Consider the following 14,091-nt stretch of genomic DNA (forward strand, 5'->3'; position numbering starts at 1 on the left):
ATGGAGACCTACGAGTCCCTCTTCAGCTGAACGCCGGCTGGCGCGAGGGCAATAAAGGTTCCTGCTGTGCCAGTCCTGGCGCCCCTGTGTCCTGCRGGCCGCGATGGGGGCAGCCGGCCCGGGCCAGGTCCAGCGTGGGGCAGCAGGGAGCATCCCTGGGGTGGACTGGAGCTCCCGGCCCTGCTGGGGAAGGAGAGTGGCTGCCCAGCCCCAGGGAAAGGGGCTTTTCCCCCGGGACAGGGCTCCGTGTGGGGACGACTCGTTCAGGCTCCTGCCCGCAGCAGGCTGGGGTGGTTGGAGGGTGCCGGGCGCTGTAACGTTGCGCTGCCCCAGGGACACGGGCGCAGCTGGGGGAGAGGCAGGGATCGTGCCCGCGTACTCAGCTCCGCCGGGAGCAAACCCTCGCTACAGCCCTCCCGTCCCCGTGACACAAGCAGCTGTACCAAAAGTCACTGGGGTTTTATTGCTGCAGCCACGCACGGGGCCGAGGGCCGGAGCGAGGGGGGCTGTACAGAACGGGGCGTATGTACAGGGCGAGGCGGGCCGGGCCAGCGCGCTCACTCGGCCACGGAGGGGGCCTTGTAGGTGCGGAACCGCTCGTGCGCGCGCTCCTGCGTGAGGAGCCGGAGCCGCGCGGTGTCCACCGCCTCCTCCAGGCCCGGCTGCTGGGAGATCTCCACCGTGTAGTCGTTGGCCTGGGGGCAGGGAGCAGCGGGTAAGGGTGGGCTGTGCGGGGGCCGCCAGCCCTCGCCGGGGCAGGGCAGGGCTCGGGCACCCGCCGCCCCCTCTGCACTCACCAGCTGCAGCGAGGCCAGCATGTACCGGCACACCTCGAAGTCGGGCTTGCCGGCCACCAGGCTGGCGAAGGAGCGCCACTCGCCCACGCCGCTGAAGCAGGACACCAGCTGGTCCCCGTAGCGGTGGATATCGAAGGTGGCTCGCTCCTCCTGCGAGGAAGAGCGGGSTCAGGCAGGGCCTCGGGCTTCCCGCGCGCGTCCCGGGTCAGGGAGCGTCCCAGGGCGCGGGAACGCGGCGGGAGCGCGGCACCCCTGCGGCCGCCGCGCGCGAGGGCACCGGCACGAGCGCAGCACCAGGGCGCAGACGCTGCAGCCCCGTGGCCCGGCCCRGCGGGGTGCAGGGCCCAGTGCTCCCCCGCAGTTTCGGTCCCTGTGGGCTCAAGCCCATCTGTCCCCCTGCCCCGCGGCAGCCGCCTGCGCTGAGGACAGGGGAGGCCACGACGTACCTGCTCCTGCAGCAGCGGCCCCATCTTCTCCTCCCACTCCCGGACGTGCCGGGACAGCACCGTCTCCTGCGCGTACTTCTGGGAGTTGGCGATGAACAGCTCCTGCGGGCGGGGAGGGCCACAGGGAACAAGAGCCACCAGCACTCGCGGCGCGCTTGGCTCCCGAGTCCGGCACGCGCGCCCCCGCCAAGCCCCCTCCCCGGAGCGGCACTTCCCAGCCCGAGCGCTGCGCCAGCGGCCGCGGCGGCGGCTCCCCGAGCGGGCACGCCGCCGCCCTCCCGCCCCGGCCGGGGGCAGGCCCCGCCGAGGCGCCGGCCCGTGCCGCTGCAGAATGCCCGTGCCAGAGCGAGCTGCGGCATGGCTACGTACCACGTTCCTCCTCACCAGCTCCTCGTAGCTCGGCGAGTCCAAGTCGCAGGGGCCTGCAAGAGGGCAAAGTGTCACCAGGAGTGTCACCACGCAGCCTGCCCCATCCCACCCAGCCACTCCAAGGGGGGAAAGGGGGATGCTCCCGCAGGGGTGCTCRTGCCCCGGGCTGGACACCGCTCCGGCAGGGACACAGGGGCCGTCCCGCGGGGCAGGACATGCTGGGGGGCTCACAGCACCCATCAGTTGCTCAGGATGCACCACAGCCTTCGGTTCACACCGTGTCCTGGCTGCGGCACCGAGGCTGCACGGCTTGAGCTGYGAGAAGAGGGCTTGTCCCACGTCCCCCATGAGCACCTTACCCACGGCTCCTTCAACCAGCTCCTCTGGGGCCTCGAGCTGGATATCTTCATGCTCCCCAAAGTCACCTGCCAAGACAAAGAGACCCTGCTCAGGACCCCCAAAACGCTCCCAGGTTCGCCCCACACCAGCTGGCTCCGGCACAGCCCCAGCTGCGAGCCAGGCAGCACAGTGCACAGGTTCCTGCTGCTGCTGCTCCAGGTCCGGCCCCATCTCAAGAGTCAGCAGTCACAAGGGGTCTGGCAGCCGCAAGCGCTGGGGCAGCAGGGCAGGACAGAGGGCCAGGCCTGCCAGGAAACAGGACAGGAGGGGACCCCTGCAGCTCGCTGGCAAGGATCTGGCCCAGCCGAGTCGATGAGTGCAGACGGCCCAACAGTGCTCACAGATCGGCCTCCTCCAGCGGAGCCAGAAGCCACTTTGTGGAGCAGGCGTCACCYGCCCAGGGACGGCAGGGCTGCGAGAAGGGCCCGAAGGCCGGACAGGGTGAGGTGCTGGCCTCGCCCCGCAGTTTCTGGAAATACCTGCTCCTTCATCACAGCTGTCCCCACGTTCCTCTTCCAGCACATTCAGCTCCTCCTCAGCCCCCGCTGCCAGCTTGTGCTGTGCTAGCAGCGGCTCCTGGAAGAAGAGCGTCCCTGAGCACCCCAGCCATCCGCCCCCGTCACCAGGGCTCGCAGCGCGGCTCCCCACGAGAGGCCTCGCTGGGTTTGCAGCACAACAGTTCCTGGGGAGCAGTGCTGGGGGGGGCAGTGCTGGGGCAGGAGCCCCCCGCTCCTCGGGTGCCCTGTCTGCCCCTGCGCGCAGGCGGGCAGAACTCCAGCTCGGCTAAGCACGCCCATGGCCAGACGAGCTCCCCCCTCGCATCCGCCTCCCCACCGTGCCCCGGCACCGCCGCGTCCTCACCATTCTCTGCTGCAGCTTCCTCTGCGCAGCAAACCGCTCCTTCAGCTGCTTCCAGTACAGCACCTCCAGATCTGCACAGACGCGGGGTTTGCACAGGCCGCACAAGCGCTTCACTGCRTCCCCACACCCCTTCACAAGGTATTGCCTTGCGGTGAGGTTTTCTCCTCAAAATCTGGCAACCCACAGTGAAGTTTCCCACCCTGACTCTCTGAGATTGTCAGTGTGCCTCCCTGGGTTCCCTTCTCACGGCTTTGGTGCTACAGGCCTCTGTGGACCCCTGCCCTTCCTTCTGCGTCACATCACTGCCGTAGAGACAAGCCAGGAGTTCCCCAGCTTCACCCTGTCTTTAAGTACAGGACAGGTTTTGGAGTGAAAACAAGCAAGGCTTAATTTAGTAAGATTTACAGTCGTCTTTTTAAAAGACAAATAGCTGCAAAATTAGCAACCACAGGTTAGGAGAATTAGAACATAAAATGTCATCCTCATCCATCTAGAACAGCAGCATTCTTGGCTAGTGGTTTCTATGCTCTCTGCCTTACTCTCCCCTGGCACAGCCTTGCCGCAGAGGATCTGGGTTTTGCACCCTGTAGGGTGTCCCCTTCCCTCCTGGTCTCCATTTCCCAGTGACACCAACTAAGCTTCCTCCTTCCTTTCAGTGCAACCATACMCCCAGGAGGGTGCACAGTACAAGGCACAGGATCAGACACCTTTGCCTTCGCCCAGATACCCATTTCACACTCTCACGGGGGAGGCAATGACAGCCACAGTTTGGAAGGAGAGGGATGAAATGAAATTCTGTTTCTCAGACGCACACCACTACATCCTGCTCACCAGCAAATGTTGGTCCTCTCCTCATGGTTCTTCTGCCATCAGCTACATTGTTATCTAGGAAAATTAGASATAACTGCAGTCAGACAGAATCGAAGGTGCCAACCCGATGGCTGCATCTACAAGCTCCTCACTACTGCTTTACGGACACACACATTTTGGCAGCACAGAGACCAGGGCTCAGGCTTGCTCTGGCAATGAGCTTGGCAATGCTGAGCAAACCGCAGGCTCCTGTGTCTTTCCATCTGCACAACAGCAGTAACGGCCTGGCCTCCCTGTGAAGCCCAGCAGGGAGACCACGCAAACATGAGGCTGTGAGCTGCACAAAGGCGAGGGGAGCAGACAGGCACTGTCACCAGTGGGCATCAACCACTTCTGTTACTATAATGCCTGTCATAGCATGCAACAGTCCTAAAGAGACTGACAAAGCCACCTCCTTCTCCCCCCAAAAGTTTTCTGTCCATGCCCAAGACAGCAGCCAGTAACTGTTACTAGCAGTGGCCAGGAGCCTAACAGAGCTTGCTTCTGCTGAGAAAAGCACAGCCTCACATTTGGAAAGGGAGCAAGGGACCATAGGATCTTCAGAGAGCCAATGGATCAAGGAGGCCACCTCTGCAATTTGAGAGTGCAGAGCTCCACAGAGCTTTCACATTTTCAGTGGAGAAAAGATGCTCAGCTCTCTGCAGTTCGGAGCTTCCCCTCAGAAGGGGACTGATCTTTTCTAGAAGAATAGTTCTTCTAGGCATTGCAAAAGTGCCCAGACCCAAGCCAGGAAGACACAAGCACAACACAGCTGCTGCTATGTGCCTGACAGTAAGAAAGGACATTCAGAACCATGTTCATTTTCCAAAAGCTTCTGTGTCACCAGTTTGAGGAGAAACTCAGAAACATCAGTGTCAGAGGTGCAAAGTCCTATGCTAGAGCCTGCAAGTCAAAACTACAGGTGGGGAGAGGTGACCTGCACATCTTGTGTGCTGGGGCTGACTCAGACAAGAAGACAGCAGTTTAAAAACGTTTGTGCCTGTTAAAATTGCTAAAGATCAGTCAAGTAAGCTCTGCACAACCCAGAGCACCCTAAACCAGCTGCTCAGACCCCTCCTTTTTCCCCTCCAGCAATCTGTCACAGTACAACAAGCAGTACAAAAACCACATGGATTTATATTTAGGCTGCTAAATATTCTCTCAGCTTCCGTTTTAAACATGTTTTGTTATCACAGTAAGTTGGTAGTGGATTTTCCCTGGATTTTCAAAACCTCAGTAACACCCTGGTGACATGCAGAGCTCTGGCCAGGTTATTCTCTTTCAGGTTATTTGCCCCTTTCTCCTAGAAGCAAATACCTTGACTAATGCTAAGTCACAAACCTGGGTGTAGAGATCTTGAGCTAAGGAAGGTAATTCATACTCCACTCAGCGAATGGGAGAGAACACTCACATCACACGTGTCCTTGAAGGACTCCAGTAAGACCTGAGACCTTGCATCAGAGCAGACACCAGTTGCTGGTGGTAGACTGGGTGTCAGGGTCTAAGGTGAATGCTGAAAAGGGCTCAGCAGGCTCAGAGCAAACATATCGCAGGGTTTGGGCAAGAGCATTTTCTGGCAGAGAAAGATCCTGGGAGAAAACTAGCTGCAGGGTGGCAAAAGCTAAGGCCACTATACTCACAGGTTACAGAGAACCATTTCATGAAGTCCTGAAGCTTTCGTGGTCCTTTCCTTTTCCGCTTGCTACCAGCCACTTCGTCCAGGCCATGTGGCACGACAAAGGGCCTTCCTGAAGCCAGAGAAGGGAGAGATGAGCAGCCCTGAAGGGCTGGGGCTACGCCAGGTCCCAGGAAAGCAGCGCTGGGTGCAGTAGGKTGCTGGGTGCTGCAGGGTGTGGGGAGAATCCCAGGCCTCTGCTCAGACATGAGCAGCTTCAAGGCACAGCGCAGCCATCCCTGAGGGTCCAGAGCGGGGCGATGAGCACAGGCTCTCCCTGCCTCTCCCCAGCCCCTTCTCTGCCAATTACAGGGCTGGGAAAGACTCACCCTGGCTCTGGGGACACTGATGACAAGCTGCTGGGAAACATGGACGTAACCTCCCATGTTTCCCCCCCACCTGCCACCCCCCACCCACTGCTCACCCTTCAGCAGAGGGATGTGGGAAGAGCTGTGCTCAGGGGACCAAGGTGGGAGGAACAGAGAAGCTGAACCACGTGGAAGCATCAGCGAAGCACAGCCCCCGGGCTCTGTAACCTGGGCTGTACCTGGTCCCTCTTCTCCTATCCTCTCAGCACCACCACTCCCAGGGGCAGAGGGAAAACAGGGTGGTTACAGGAAGTGCTATGTGCCAGGACAGGGAGACATCTGTGAGTTTTTCAGTCCCAAAACAGGGACTTCCTCTGTCCATCACTGCCCTTCACCAAAGCCTTGTGGCCCCTTACAGCTATATGTCTTCAAGCTGAGCCAAGCCCTCATCATGCAAGCACAGACTAAAGCCCAGGAAGCAGCCACTCTTCCCCAACCCCACCTCAAATACCTTTCTTAAATGGCTTGTCTTCAGAATCACCAAATGGGTCAAGGCTTTGCCAGGGATCCAGCATTTCCTGGTGGAGGAAGGAAACACAGATGAGCACTGTGCCTGGGCAAGCTCCCACCCACCCTGCTTCAGGTGATGATCTCTGCAGCACCCCTGGGTGGGCGCACAGAAGCAGCTATGTGGCTCAGCAGATCACTCCACGATCTGCACCAGCACAGTGGGGAGGGCAGGGCAATCCTGCAGCAGCTTCCCACAGCATCTGGGTCTTGCTCATGTCCACACAGACTCAGAGGGGTTCCTCCTACCTTAATGTGGGCTTTGGGGTCCTCAGCAGCGGCTCGCTCCCGCAGCACGTACCCTTTTGCCTGGGGTGCACTCTAGCAGGCACAGAACAAGACAGTTAGTTTCCTGCAGCATCTGCCAAGAGCCCAAACAGCAAAGCACAGGGCAGCAAGGCTTTGGTGGCATGGGGAGCACGGCAGCTGCACTGCCTCCACCGAGCCCCTGCCCAGCCCTACCCTCTGCGGCTCAATGTGTTCGTCAACGGCTGGAGTCATTTCCACGTTGTCCTCTGGGGCCACAGGCAAGTCATCGTCACAGTTGTTGTCATCATCTGGTCCTGCAGCACCTGGCAGGAGAACTAACTGATCGACAGCCATAAAGGCCTCTGGGATCTCCCGCTGGGATCTCCCTCTTCCACCCCATAAGCCAGCCCCACAAGGCACACGCGCGGGAAGGGCAAATGGCTGGATCTCCCTCCAGTCCCTCCGACCAAGTATATCTCACCTCCGTCTTCGGAGAAGTTCAGCACTGGGATGGGTGCCCCACAAGTGCTGAGACGCGTGGGCTCCTTCCCGTCACCGAGAGCAGAGGATTGCACTCCTACCAAAATCAGAGAGACGAGATGCTGAAAAACAGCCCCAGCCAGGCCCTCACTATTTTCTGCCCACAGGAGTCTCATCTGCCAGCACCAACATGCAACAGCCACCGTTCACAACTGCACCTTCCCACCAAGCCCACAAAGGCTGACTGCCACAGGCAGCCTCCACCGCACACACAAACCGCAGAAGGGGCGGCTGCAAGCATCAGCCCAGGCACTGCAACAAGGACTGCTCGGCTGCTCTTCCAGGCAGTGCCCTGTCTCGCCCAGTGTCTCATCTCCCCCATGCCCATGATCTCCTGGTGAGGACTTCCTGCTGTTCTGGCAGCCAGTGCATTTTTGCTGAAGGCAGAGCAGCAGAGGGAGGGCAGAGACATGCCCCCCTTCACAAGGAGCTCGGCTGTTTCAGAGGTAGGGCCTCCCTCGAAGCAGAAGGCTAGCAAAGCATCCCATTGGTGCCGCAGGCCACTCAGTGTTACTGCCTTTTGGCTGATCCTCAGACCGGCCCTGGCAGCTCCACAGAGCTCACCCCAACTCCATACCTACTGCTCTGTCGAGATTCCCTTCGTGGCGCCTTTCCTGCGAGAAGCACGTGGGAGAAAGGCCTGCCAGCTCCAGCATGAAGGCTCCAGTGGCATGAGGGGTGCATGTGTTCATCCGGAAATCCTTCCTGCTGGCTAAGATCTCCCCCTTCCGGCTAGGAGCAAAGAATCCATTAGGGGATCCCCCCTCCGACAAGGATCTGCCCTGTCTTGCTGGGAACCCAGGTTCACGGGCAACTGGCCTGCCTCAGGAGCATGCAGGTTTTGCCTGCGAATAGAAGAGGGGCTGCCCGCAAAAGTTGGGAGGAAGTTTGAGAGGGGAATATGGGAGCCCAGCTGAAGTGTCCCCAAAACCAAAGGGCCCTTCCTGCTCCAGCATCAACCGCAGCACTCCTGCCAGCTTTTCTCGCACTTGTCTGGCACAGAGAAGTCCAGACCAGATTTCCCTTCGCAGCCTCTGGGCTCCTCCCTCCCCCTGGGGTTACCCCCCTGCCCTGCCTTCACTAACTGCAGTTCCCCGGAAGAATCACATGTATCCCAGCTCTCTGGAGCTGTTGGGATTATTCTTCCTTCGTGCTTTAGAGTTTGAGTTAGGAAAGTGCTACTTCCTCTGTTATGGCACAGGGAAAGTCAGACCTTACTCTGACAGCATGCAAAATGCAGTGGCCCAGCTAACCCTGGAGGGCTGCCAGAGGGGCACCRTGGGGCTGGCTTTCACCTGAACAGAGGGTTGTTTCTCTTCTCAGCCTCTTCTGGAGGAACCAAAGCCATCGGCGTCAAGGGAACAATGTCCACAGTCTGCAAAGACAAGACAGCAGAATTGCAGCTGCTGTGGCACAAGGCAGGAGAAGGAGCTGCGGCTGCTCCAGGAACAGGCACCCAGGACACTTCTCTGCTGTGTTCCACTTCCTAGGGCTCAGGAAGGGCGACAGCTGGGAGGGCTCTGCTGCTGGCCAGCTGACGCCAGGAAGCAACCTCCACTCGTCCTCTGCGAGTCACTAGCACTGCTCCTTGCAAAGCTTTGTTGGGATGGCAGCTGGCCCCAGGCACCTTTGGGATTCAGCAGAATGCTGAGGAAACGTGATAGAGAGGAGGGGCCAGAAGAGGACAAGAACTTCTCTTACATTGGGCTGATAATCCTTCCTCATGTCCACGCTCGCCTGGCTGGTGTCTCTGATGTCATCCAGGGAAAGGAACTGCTGAGAGAGATCCACACCAGTGAACACCCTGGTAGGTAGGGCTTGGTCTGCTGGGCTGCACTGTCACTCAAGGACCCCAAGACCCTAACAGGGATGGGGTGGGCACAGGGCATTCACACGGCTGCCACTACACAAGCGAAACCTTCAGAGCTACAGCTAATGGAGCTGTACCTTTTGCACTTCTGTACTTGGACAGCAACTAGGTCGGCATGCACAGGACTCTCAGAAGACAGTACCAGACAGGCAAGAAACTGCCACAGGGGAGGAAAGGGGGCAATGGACAAACCAGTGTGCCCAGCACCATGGAGAAGGCCCACTCCCAGCTCTCTGCTTGGTCCAAGCCAGTGAGCCGCCCGCAAACCCAAAGGATGGAAAGCTGAAGGACAGAAGCCCTGAGATACAGCCTGAACTAAGGATTAAGAGACAGAAGGTTAAGCCACAGGGTTGATGGAGYTCCCCAGTTGCTGAACAGGGACCGCCACCACCCAGGAACAAGGGAAAAGGGGCTAACTCCCTTCCAGGAGGGCTGCCACATGGCAAATCACCTCTTTTGTAGGCCAGCACAAGAGCTGCGTGAGAGAAGTTCTTAAGTGCTCTGGCCAAGTCTGGCGGCAGAAGGGGGTGATGTGGGGYTAAATGCCCTCTGCAAGGGAACAGTGGCAGAACAAACACAGCAGATGGTGCCCATAGTGCTGGTCAAAAAGGGGGGATATGCTGTGGGCATCTGACCTCAGCCGCCTACAGCCTGCTTCCAACTYTCACAGCYCAACAGCTGGAAGCAGCTCTGCCTGTGCGCAGAAGCCACTGAGCGCTCCCGGGATGAGGCACAGAGGGCCCATACTCCGCAACGACCATCTCACCTCTTCTTCCTCAGTCCCAAAGCTTGCATCAGCATCTTTGCCATCCTCCCCTACAGAGCTGGGCTGCTTTTCCCGTCTGAGTCAGGGAGCAAAAATACAAGTGGTCACCAGTCAGGATCTGTCCAGGGCACTGGCCTGACACCAACAAAAGCCACAGAAAAAGCAATGGCAAGTTTCTTCCAGCCCAACTATGGGCCATACAGCAACTGATGCAAGAATCTCTCAGCAGAGGCATCCCAAAGCACTACAGCAGATAGTACTGAGAGATTAGAGCATAACTATTTGCTGTTCTGTAGTGACACAATCAGTSCATCCTCCTCATGAAAGGTAGTTAACRTGCCAAGGAAAAAGGTGCAGGTGGCTGGGAAGGAATTAGATTGTGAYGGAAGAGGGAATCCAGCCTGCCCAACAAATCCCGTCTTTAATAAACAAGTCCYACCAATTCTAGCTCAGAAGCTCAGTTACCAAGACAAGAAAAAATAATTTATTTCAAGGCAATCACAAGGCATGGGAAGTAACTGTTTGCTACATTTAGAAACCTCTGTCGCAGCTTCATCTTGCTCCAGCCCAAGCAGAGCCTCTTCCTGGTCTTGTGACCTGGCCTTCCCCAACAAGCTATTTGCAAGATTTCTTGTAAGTGGGACTTACAGCTGGGCAAAAAGGAGAAGAAGGATGGTTCATTCAGGAAACTTGTTTGCATGGCTTGAGCCAAGTACCTATTTGAAGCCATGTGCATCCTGAAAACCTCACCTTTTCTGCAAATATCAGTTTGAGTGCAAACATAACTGCCAGTTTTAAAATGATCTCTCATTAATGGAGAGCCTGTTAAAAACATGGGCCAAGTTGACAAAAGAAAAGTTACATGAGAGAGTTTGAAAACTGCAACTAGAACAGTAGTGCCTCAGTTCAGCAGCGAGCAGAAAATCAGTCACAAGCTTCTTTGCCACTGTGGTTGATCTGTGTCAGATTGGGATTTGCTGTGTGGGATGCTGGGGCACTGTCCTTTCCTTACATAACAACAAAGCAACACAACAACAAAAGAAGATGATGCCACTGGTAAAGCTCTGGGGGAAGAGAATCATCTCAAGCTAAAGCCCTGGACTGAAATTAAGTCCTACCAGGGGCCTTTCATGCTACCAAAAAGAGCCCTTCACCTTCAAGGATCTTTTTATAGGGCTGAAGACCATCACTGTAGCAGGTTTGTTTGTTTCTGCTTTAGAGGTGATTGCCTGCRGGAGGAGTGCTCACTAATAGCAGAAGCAAGGTTCAGAGCTGGAGCGGAGTCGGGGACTCGGTCCCCACAGGGTCTCTCTGGAGATGGTGGCAAGTCACAGCCTCACCCATARAACAGCCAGCAGTCAGGACAGGGGCCACCAAACCGCAGCAGGAAAGACAGCAGGGAAAGGATAAAGGCCTTACCATGACAAAGAGATCAAGAGCAGACAGGGAGAAGAATTAAGTGTGCACAGCCAAACCAGTGAAGTCGTGCTGGAAGATCACCCCTTAGCAAGGGATGTCTCTCCAAAAAAACGGCTATCTTTACTTACTTTTTGTTGGAAATGAAGTCAAGTGCCTGGTAAACTAGAGAATAGAGATATTCCACCTACAAAATAAAGCCCAGATTCTTAGAGAAAAATAGTTCGCAGAAAGACTACTGCAACACATGCCAYGATGAACCACAGCCCTCTTCTTACCTCCACCGCAGATAGCTAAAATTCAGTTACTTGATAATCCCATTATTTTCATTACTATTCATGCCATTTTGAGTCTAGGTTTGGGGAAGCAGTTATTTTTGTTTTCCACTCTCTAGAGAAAAAAGTGCTCAACAGCAAAATTCTTGTTTTTTCTAGACTCTTCTGGGCTGCCAATTCCCACATATATAGAAGGGGTGAATTTGGGAATTACAGATTTACACCCTTTCAGATTGGTGACTCATTTTCATGTTTCTTTCAAAATCAAGGGCAACTTCCCAAAGCAGGCTCTGTACAAGCTTCAACCTCAAAAACAACAGCTGAAGGATCACTGAGTAGACAAAGGGGAAGGTCTAAGACCAAGACAGGGCAGATACTCCCAGGTTTCTCACCTTCTTACTGTAAATGCAGGCAGAGCCCTGGATTAACAGAGCTGCTTCTATGAAATTCATAGTGGTTTTGCCACCATCAAAGGAAATACAGATTTGGTCCAGCTGCAAAACACACAGAAGGAGGAGAACAAAACGCTGACTTGCAGACTGGTTTAGAGGATAGCACAGCAAGARGAAAAAGTTAAGAGAGAAAAATCATGGCAACATGCCTAACATAGCATTTGAAGGACCAAATGTAGTAAGTAAATGAGCAGAGAGAGAATATGTTCTTCTGCCCCCACTAGCCTGAGGGGAGCTTTTCTATCAGTGATCTTATTTCTCCAGACAAGGCTTTGCTGTGAGGAGCATGGTCCTGGTGCCCCAGGAAAACAGGGGGCACTCAAAGAGGTGGCTGCAAACACCGTTGGGTGGTGTCCTCGACCTTCAGCCCATCACAAGCCCAGATCAGGGACAACGCGGCTGTGCCGCCCTGCGGGCTGAGGCAGGTGAGGGCTTCAGTGTCGGCACCGCAGCCACGGGTCTGCTGGGGAGGGGAGGACGGACGGACGCTCCAGCTGCGCGGGCATCGCTGCGCAAGCCTCTCCACCCCAGAGAGCCTCCCTTACCTCCTCCAGGTACTCGCCGAGCTGGGCAGCCACGTCCACCTCCCAGTTCTTGGTGAGGTCACGGATGGGCTGCAGAAGGTGCAGGAAGCGCGACTCCACGTCCTCCATGGCCACAGATCCCTGGGAAGGCAGAGGTTACAGCCCACTCGGCGGGTGCGCAGACCCACGGGATCACTGAATAACCCGCTTCYGGACGAATGCTCTTCGTAATTCCCAAGACGACGTTTGACGGGTCACTGTTCACTTAGGGCCAGGCTGTTACAAGAACATGAAGTCAACTGATTGTCTTTCAATTTCAGTAGAAATAAATGTTGTAAGTAAACATATCCCACAAAAGCCAGAATAAAACCAGACTAGCACATAAGAACCCCAAAACAGGAAACGAATGTTTTCTTTTATCTCACTGAACACCTATAGGTGAGCCTGAACACAACATCAGCTAGAAAGGCAAACGTAACTTCCAAGCCATTCTCGGACAAACATCCTCAGCAAACACTATTATCCGCAGAGTTTGTCCAGAGCTGCASCCAGGAGGTGCTCGCTGAGCTCACAGACTCCCTGCACAGGACAGCGGGAGAGACAGCGGGAGGACAGCGGGAGATCCCTGACYGGTTTCTGCCCACCCTGATGCCCAAGAGGAACTTCACACACAGGAGCAGCTGCTCCAAAGGCAGCGGAAGCATTCCTGGGAGCAGCGATTCGTGTGCCAAAGAACCAGCTCCTACAAACTTTTACAGCCCAAACGCAGCAATCCACAGCTAAGGGCAGGCTGCAGCACCTCTCTGGGCCCTCCAGCAGGCCTTGTGTGAGGCGGTGCACGCAACCCCCCCGCGGCTGGGTCCGGTCAAGCAGCATCGTCAGGAAACGCGTTCCTTCCAGAGGAACATCCCAGACCTCCGCTCCCGCGTCCACGAGAGCGGACGTAAACTGTACTCCCCAGGGACCGCCAGGAACGCACGGGCGGCCCCCGCAGCGGCACAGAGAACGGGACCACTCAACGCTTCCTCTTCCGTCCTCTTCCGTCGCAGCTAGGCCAAGGAAACGCAGCTGTGAACAGGGCAGCGACAAGCTGTGGGCGCAGGGCCGGGGAGACAGGCCCCCCGCCCCGACACCCCCTGACCCCAGCCCCGAGCCCCCCGTGACCTTGGCCTCAGGGACACTGCTCATGGCCCCCATGACCCCGACCCCCGTGGCCCCGACCCCACGACCCCCCAGTCTCAGGGACGCCGTTCGTGGCCCCTGTGACCCCTGACCCCAAGACGCCCCTCACGGCCACCCGTGACCCTGACTTCTGACCCCGGGGGGCTGCTGATGCCCCCGTGACCCTCGACCACCCTCACCCGGGGGGGGGTCCCGGGCAGCACCACCCTCACCTTGGTGGGGGGGGTCCCGGGCAGTACCACCCTCACCTTGGTGGGGGGGTCCCGGGTAGTACCACCCTCACCTTGGGGGGGTCCCGAGCAGTACCATTTTCACCCGGGGGGGGGCCCGGGCAGCCCCACCCTCACCTTGGGGGGGGTCCCGGGCAGTACCACTTTCACCCGGGGGGGGTCCCGGGCAGTATCACCTTCACCTTGAGGGGGTCCCGGGCAGCCCCACACTCACCTTGGGGGGGTCCCGGGCAGTACCACCCTCACCTTGGGGGGGTCCCGGGCAGTGCCATTTTCACCCGGGGGGGGCCCCGGGCAGCCCCACACTCACCTTGGT

General features: G+C 57.3%; 2 protein-coding genes across 6 annotated transcripts in view; one reads left to right on the forward strand and one right to left on the reverse strand.

The window, feature by feature from the left end:
* Positions 1 to 438: 438 nt before the first annotated feature.
* On the reverse strand, positions 439 to 13,508 carry NCAPH2 (non-SMC condensin II complex subunit H2). 5 transcript variants are annotated; one of them, XM_085321947.1, is made up of 20 exons: positions 13,343 to 13,508; positions 12,385 to 12,639; positions 11,780 to 11,881; positions 11,244 to 11,299; positions 9,697 to 9,772; positions 8,762 to 8,836; positions 8,356 to 8,435; positions 7,638 to 7,792; positions 7,002 to 7,097; positions 6,734 to 6,843; positions 6,521 to 6,592; positions 6,216 to 6,282; positions 5,362 to 5,469; positions 3,704 to 3,757; positions 2,873 to 2,943; positions 2,491 to 2,587; positions 1,972 to 2,037; positions 1,613 to 1,665; positions 1,244 to 1,345; positions 439 to 947 (listed from the first exon to the last, which is right to left on the reverse strand). In XM_085321947.1, exons 2-20 carry the CDS (start codon positions 12,490 to 12,492, stop codon positions 558 to 560), a joined length of 1,938 nt encoding a protein of 645 aa, XP_085178073.1. In that variant the 5' UTR covers positions 12,493 to 12,639; positions 13,343 to 13,508; the 3' UTR covers positions 439 to 557. The 5 variants fall into 5 exon arrangements, with proteins under 5 accessions (XP_085178073.1, XP_085178072.1, XP_085178076.1 ...); XM_085321946.1 differs by having other exon boundaries at positions 13,163 to 13,508; XM_085321950.1 differs by having other exon boundaries at positions 439 to 695; positions 798 to 947; positions 8,762 to 8,833; positions 12,385 to 13,507.
* LMF2 (lipase maturation factor 2) overlaps positions 12,582 to 14,091 on the forward strand; it is a 12,599-nt gene continuing 11,089 nt past the window's right edge. Inside the window, exons 1-2 of the mRNA XM_085321952.1 lie at positions 12,582 to 12,616; positions 13,325 to 13,455. Coding sequence (XP_085178078.1) covers positions 12,582 to 12,616; positions 13,325 to 13,455 — 166 coding nt within the window. The remainder of the gene's footprint in view (positions 12,617 to 13,324; positions 13,456 to 14,091) is intronic.

This window comes from Rhea americana, unplaced genomic scaffold, assembly GCF_003343005.1.
Source record: "Rhea americana isolate MKP2758 unplaced genomic scaffold, rheAme1 scaffold_731, whole genome shotgun sequence".
Classification (NCBI taxonomy): domain Eukaryota; kingdom Metazoa; phylum Chordata; class Aves; order Rheiformes; family Rheidae; genus Rhea; species Rhea americana.

Coding starts and splice junctions, on each gene's coding strand:
- NCAPH2 (XM_085321947.1), bottom strand. CDS start 12,492: ATGGAGGACGTGGAGTCGCGCTTCCTGCACCTTCTGCAGCCCATCCGT. Junction 8,837..9,696: donor TTGGGACTGAGGAAGAAGAG/GTGAGATGGTCG, acceptor GATCTCTCTCAG/CAGTTCCTTTCCCTGGATGA. Junction 3,758..5,361: donor GAAATGGTTCTCTGTAACCT/GTGAGTATAGTG, acceptor TAATTTTCCTAG/ATAACAATGTAGCTGATGGC.